This window comes from Akebia trifoliata, chromosome 16 (genome assembly GCF_017979445.1).
Source record: "Akebia trifoliata isolate Shusen 1 chromosome 16, ASM1797944v1, whole genome shotgun sequence".
In the NCBI taxonomy this organism is placed as follows: Eukaryota; Viridiplantae; Streptophyta; class Magnoliopsida; order Ranunculales; family Lardizabalaceae; genus Akebia; species Akebia trifoliata.
Window position 1 is genome coordinate 3,211,320 of NC_141390.1, and position 7,138 is coordinate 3,218,457.

The 7,138-nt window shown below is 36.6% G+C and overlaps 1 protein-coding gene across 1 annotated transcript; it reads right to left on the reverse strand.

Annotated features, from left to right (window-relative positions):
• Nucleotides 1-4,406: 4,406 nt before the first annotated feature.
• LOC147382291 (5'-3' exoribonuclease 3-like) lies at nucleotides 4,407-5,438 on the reverse strand. Its single transcript, XM_086428485.1, has 5 exons — nucleotides 5,226-5,438; nucleotides 5,008-5,127; nucleotides 4,842-4,904; nucleotides 4,569-4,715; nucleotides 4,407-4,466 (listed from the first exon to the last, which is right to left on the reverse strand). The coding sequence occupies exons 1-5, from the start codon at nucleotides 5,412-5,414 to the stop codon at nucleotides 4,407-4,409; spliced, it is 579 nt and encodes a 192-aa protein (XP_086284611.1). The 5' UTR covers nucleotides 5,415-5,438.
• Nucleotides 5,439-7,138: the final 1,700 nt, after the last annotated feature.

The window sequence follows — 7,138 nt, forward strand, 5'->3', positions numbered from 1 at the left end:
CTAGTTTTGCATTTACCCCTTTCTCTATTCGCTCATCACCCAAATAGTAAACTCAACTTTTCATAAATCTTTCTCATTTTTGTTTAGGGGAATTGATGTTATTCCTCCATTAATGTATGAACATAACCATCCCAACCTTATGAGGTACTGAAGAAAGTCAAACTTGTTTACAATTTAATGGAAGCTAACTTTTCAAGTCTCTTTCTCTATAGTTATACCATTTATCATAGATGTTTGGTTGAATTGTTAGCCATTCCCAATGTAATGTTAGGTTGTGCTGACCAACATTTGATCCTTTTACGTGCTTTATGTAACACAATTAGATATTGTGTCTTAGCTTGGTGGTAAAGTTTGTGGGTTCAATTCCCACAAGCACAAAGTTACTAATCCATTAAAATAGGTTTACGGGTCAATAGAAAGGAGCACATCAACTTGGTACCACAACATGAAAAAAGCCCACATTCGATGGGTTAAGGTGTGGAATTTTTCATTGTCAAATTTTTTTTTTTTCGACAGGCCGAAAACCGTCAAATTAGTGGAGGATGGAAGAAATTTGATGGCTCTAAGCCATCGAACAAGGGGGACAGAAATTTTCGATGGCCCTGGACTATCAAAATCCGGTTTCTTAAATTCGTGGACCTTGGCCCATCGAAGTTTTCATTTTTCACATAGTGTACTAAACGTAGACTGATTCAAGTTTACTTTTATCTCCCACTTAGAACTATGCACATCCTATTGGCACCAGTATCACAACATTTGGAAAAAAATATCTGAACAAGGGACCATCCAATTTAATCGACCATTTGCCAATTAATCTACCCCACCCCAAAAGCCTTTCACCTCAAGATTATATCGTTTAAACCTTTAAATATAAAGAACAAGATAGGATTTTTAGGGAGGTTAAAGTTGATGCACTACGTGAAAGCGGTAAAATTCAACAGGCCACGGCCCATGAATTTTAGCAATTGAATTTTGACGGCCTAGAGCAGTTAAAAATTTTTATGTTCCCCAAATTCGACGGCTTAGAACTGTCAAATTTCTCCCATCCTCCATTAATTTGATGATTTCGACATGCCAAAATAAATCAACAATAAAAATTCAGCAGCTTGGTCCATCAAATATGGGCTTTTTTTGAGTTGTGATGGTTTTTTTTAAAAGAAATCCAAAACATCATTTGTATAGTCCCAATTTTTAATTTTCGAAACTTTCTTGTGGTTTATCTTAATTAAACCGAACTGACCCCTCCCAAATAATTGTCAAATCTGGACGTGGTTACTATGGTTGGCACTGTGACGTGTGTTATCGGAAGCTATACTAGATCTCCATGCTTATCGGACGGTTTTGTTTTTCTAAATCTTTCTTATCCTCTTATGTTTTTTTCAAATCTTGTTTATCCTCTTATGAAATCCTAACCTTTTGCTAGAGTAGTTCCTTGGTGACTTCATTGATGGCGTAGTGGTGCAAAGGTCGGACTTTAATGGAAGCACTAATAATGTCTCAATTCTTTGTCGAGGTTGAGAGCTTAGATTACAAGATCTCGATGATTTGCACAAAATTCTAAATCCGATCCACTTGCAATAACATCCATGATAATATTACTTGGATCACCCTCGTCCTTGGAAGCAATTGGAAAACTCTCTCATCCTCATGAATGTTGTCGAACTTGGAAACAACGATTGAAAAATACACTTGTTGTCATGGTTCTTGATTAAGTAATCAAGACTCACTGCGTCAAAACAGTAAAATTTCGGCATTACTGTAGGGCTAAATTCGGCGGCCCAAATCCGTCGTTTATATTTCGTCAATCCACAGCCCATGTTTAGGCCCATTAAATAATTCGACAGGCTTAGCCCACCGAATTCTTTTTCCTCGTTTTAACGACCCATCGTCTTCATTAACGAACTCTGTAAGTCTCTCATCGTCTCCCTCTCTCTATCTCTTAATTAACGAACTCTGTAAGTTTCTCATCGTCTCCCTCTCTCTATCTCAATCTCGCGATCTCTGTAAATCTCTCATCTCCCTCTCTCTGTCTCGATCTCTGTAAGTCTCTCGTCTCCCTCTCTCTGTCTTGATCTCTCGATCTTTGTAAGTCTCTCGATCTCTGATCTCTCCTCTCTCTGTAACTCTCTCGATCTCTCGATCTGTATGTCTCTCGATCTCTCGATCTCTCATCTCTCTGTATTGGATCTCTCTCTCACCTATTAGATTGATTGATACAGAAAATTACTGATCGTCTTCTTCGATTTAAGCTCAAATCGACGAACTGAAGCTCAAATCCTCTGGATCTCGTCGTCAACTGCACCTTCCAAGAACTGAAGCTCAAATCGAAGAACTGAGCTCAAATCCTTGATCTTCTCTTCCAGTAAGTATTCTTTTATTCATTTGGTTCTTTGAGATTTAATTTTGATCTGTTTAAGAAACTGTGAATTTGCAGATCTAAAATATGAGAATTGGTTATTCAAATACTGAAATTAACGGGTCTTCTTTGGGATTTTGAATTATTTACGTAGATCTGGCTGTTGATGTTTATCCAAGAATGTCTTTATGTTTTCGACTGATTGAGTGACAAATTTTTCGAATGAGGTTTGATAACATTCCATGTCAAAACTTAATTTGTCTATCAATCTCCAATATTTTTTACTTTTTTTTTTCTTCTGATTCACACAAGAAAAGTCACTGAATATATCATATTGCTTTTCATATTTTCATATTAGATATTTTCCCCCAACATTGTTAGAAATGAGGATTACCACCAATGCCACTAGAATATGAGGCCAAAGACGACCCCTCATAGGGTCGCCACAAGGACTTTTCATGGACGATGATCTCACCACTGGAAAATTTGGACACTAGCCAATGTGTCTGACCTAATTTTCTCTCCCAAAAGAGTAGAAAGGAAGAGAAGGTTGTAGTGGTTGTGGTTATGGTTTAGGTTTGCATGATAATGTAGTATTTATAAGGAGTGATGAAAGGCTTGGAGGAGAAGCTAGAAGCTGTCACAAGGAGTGAAAAAATTTAACCAAATTGGTTTTGATTAATATTCTTGTCAATTGACATGAGAACTTCACCTAGCTGGCTAGATGGGTTTTTTAGGTTCTTGTTTTTAACATTTTATAATCCTTTGGATTCCCTACTTTTATGTTGATAATAATAAGTCACCTACTACATACATATTCAAATGCAACAAATAATACACTCTACTGCTTCATCATATACATCTTTAGAATATACAGTCTGTCTCTTCACTTTGACCATTTGTCCTTATTTAAATAAAAATTATATTTTCTCTATCAGTTTCATTTTGGGGTTTTCTTTTTTTTACCATATATTTCTTTTTCAAAATAGTTTTAAGACATTCCTTACAATTACAAATTAAAAATTAAAAATTAAAAAACCAAAAAAAAAAAGTTTTTTCATACATATACAGGACTGGGCAGTAGTAGTGTTGCAGTTAGACACTGTGAGACAGTCATCCCAAGGTTCAGACCATTGGATTGGATGTTGATGAGATTGAAAATTCATGGTGTATCAATGTACACCTTAGTAAAATGCATCAAATCTCATTTGCTAACAGGAATTAAGTGTTTCTCTCACATTTTAAAAATTGATGGGCACTTCAGTCTTTGGCCTCATATTGAATGTTTTTATCATGTTGTTTTTGCATGATATTATGTGTTTTAAAAGGGTTGCAATTCATTCATATATGTGGATACACATATCATGTGAAGGAGTTATACTAACATAATCATATATATAGTTGAAAGGAAAACATATTTGACATACACAATTCCTTAAAATAAAATCTGAGGTTCTGTTAGAGTTGCTGAATGTGACAGGATTTCCTAGAGGTTCTGTTTATCATTAAAGGTATTGTTTAGTATGGTTGAAATTGTGTATGAATAGGTTTTGGTTGGGGTCAGGTCACAATACTCTGAATGGATGAATGTGTGATGAGATGGGCTGTTATGAAGGGATAATAAATAAGGAAACTAGGTGGCTGTCTATATGAGACTGCTTGAAGAGGATTTGAGAGGGTGATGGATGTATTAGATCTCAGCCTTAGGAGCTTTTGATGTTGCAAGCAGGGTTAGGGTACACATGAAAGAGGAGAATAAAAGTGAACTAGATTCTTACCAATTTATGGAGGCTAAGGTCTTGGGTCACATCAACCTCATACACCAAAGGAGGGAGAGGCGTTATGCCTCTCTAGACACCACTCATTGCCAAAGCCAATTTTATTACTCATAAAACTATCCATCAACATTCTTCAATTTTAAACTAGAAGGCCATTGGTAGGAACCTCATCCCCAAGGTATAACTATGGGCACTATTTCCGATCAGATTTATTATGTTTTTTTATTAGTAAACTATGCATTGTTATCAACTATAACCTATCAATGTAAGTTCTATTTCCATCTAGCAATATCCATCTGTGAGCATTCAGTGTTGCCAGCTGATTGTGCAACCTTCATTTGATTCCAAGTCATTAGGCAGATACCTATGTGAGTTCATAATCCACGGTTTGAACAAGTCTACAAAGTCCATATTTTAATAAAAACAGCACAAACCTGGAATTGCTGCTTCGAGATGTAGTCAATGTTGTCCTCTCCTTCCACTTCCCCTAGCTTCAACTCCTTGTTTTTTTCCTGTTGATTAACACGTGAATTCTTCCCAAAATTCCACTTTTTATCATTTGCTTGGGCCTTGCGGACATCCTACACAACATACCAAATCAAACTCAGCTAACAGAACTTTCTGTGATACAAAAAACCAGAATTCATGTTAGGCATCCAACGTAAAGTCCATGAGAGAGCAGATCCAAATCCTCATATAACACACACCTCTCTAAGAATTGAAAAATGTATTTCATGGGTAGTCAATGCGAGCATGATTAAATCTGCATCCTAAAAGAAAACAAAGCAAACACTTATCATAAGTTCAAGTTAGCAGTGGAACTAGCTTTAACAACTAAACACCAAAGATAAAAAAAAAGACAATGATATTTACCAAACCATATAAACAATGCCGTGTGTTTGGATCAAACCCTGGCAGATTTCTTTGCAAGCGGATGTATGACATTATCTTGTGCTCTCCCTCACCCGGCACATTGGCATCCGAAAGAATGACCTTCAAAATTCCAATATACTCACATTCAGACAAACTCATTGTTTATAACCCATGAAAATAACATAGCAGAGACAAGTACAGCAAAATATTGGATTTACCTTGATGCCCCGCCACCCTGGATCAGAATTCATTCTCAGATGAATGTAATATTGAAGAGCAGATGACAGGGTAGCCATGAATTGAGTTCCTGGTGTGATTACATTCGAATCCAACATCTTAGTTTGCTCCAACACAGCTAATTTTTCTCCTTCTGATTTGAAGACACTTCTCAGCCTCTCCTCCGCCATGGCCTGTGAGAATTTAATTACAAATTTAAAAAAAAAAAAAAAAAATTTGATTTTTTGCATTGTTGGCATAAGAACTGTGCAATCCATCTAGTTATCATGAATCATCAAAGCTGTTCAACAGTGACTAACTGTCTTAATTGGTCTTGACTTACTCCCTTTATGTACTTCTACTTGTTGGACCTTCTTGGCAGTCATATATAATTTGGATTCAAATGTTGAAGGAATGTGAAATGGTTTTTTACTGTTTTTCTTTGAAAACAGTTATATACTGTTTTTCTTTCGGATTGGTGATGTTTCTGTTGTGCACTACAGGTTGTGATGAGCAATTTGAGGGGAGAATCTAACGATGTGAGCTTGTACGATCAAATCAACGGTTACGAGTACGATTATGGTGAAGATAATGAGTCGATGAGGGGCATGTGTGATCCTGATTGGGACTTATGGGAGGAGTGGATGGGATGGGAAGGTGCAGGTATTCGGGACTACTCATCTCATGTCAATCCCTATATTTGAAAACTTGAGTAAGTGACCCTGCTGAAGTTTTTTATAAAATGTTTAGTTTTTAAAACTCCAATTCAAATGTTTCTTTTCTTTTTGGCACTCTTATTGTTCAACTTCATCATGTGCAGATATGCTACACCATTTGGACTGACTTCTGAATATGCTCAAGTTGAAAAGGATTGCACTCTTTTTTCGGATCTCATGGAGAGTTGGCTTTGAGAATTCTCTTAGCCATTGTTGTCACCTTGGATTTGAGGGGGTGCATTGTTGATAGATGATTGGAGATTGGTACTTCTAATGCTCTTGTAGATCCGCAGGGATTGTCACTGCTGTTGCTTCCTTCGCCAGAATTCGCACCATTGCTCTACATGATAGGTGACGAGCCTCCAGTTTTTTTTCCCCAAGATTTGGATATGGGATTTCCTATGCTGCTGCTGATATTGAGGCACTTTCAACGGAGAAAACACTCTGTGATTGAACTTGGTGGTTTTAGGTCCATGCCATCAAGAGTGGATGGTAAAACCTTGTTTTAGGTTTTAGACTTCATTACATTGATGTATGTGATGATCTCAGGAATTCTTACAATATGTGAGATTAAAATTTTGACTTATATAAGTAATATTTTTTTTAAATCATATTATTCATTGATATTATGAATTGAATGCTTGAATACAAATTGGTGTGGATGGGATGTGAATGTCGATATAGATATGAATGTGTGATTTTTTTCGCAGGTATGGGTTGAAGACAAATGCATAAAAAAGAGTTTTCATTAGTCTTTAAATTAAGTTGTAAATATAGTATTCGACGGCCTAAAGCCGTCGAAATTCTGTTAAAACTTCAAATTCGACAGTTTTGGGCCGTCGAATTTAGTAATTCGACGGTTTTGGGCCGTCTAATTTGTAAAATTCGACGGTTTTGGGCTGTCTAATTTATAAAATTCGACGGTTTTAGGCCGTCGAATTTATAAAATTTTCTATGGTTCTTAACCGTCGAATTTTTTTTCGGCAAGGCCAAATTCGACAAATCAATTCGACGGTCGGGACCGACGAATAGTTACAGAATTCGACGGTTTTGGGCCGTCGAATTTTGTGTATTTTCACGTAGTGACTAGTGTCTACTTCTTCGGAGTAAAGGAATGCATCCACACTCCAACCTCGCTATGATACTTTGAGAGTAGATCCTTCTCCAATCTTTGTTTCCAAAATATTGGGAACCCACTT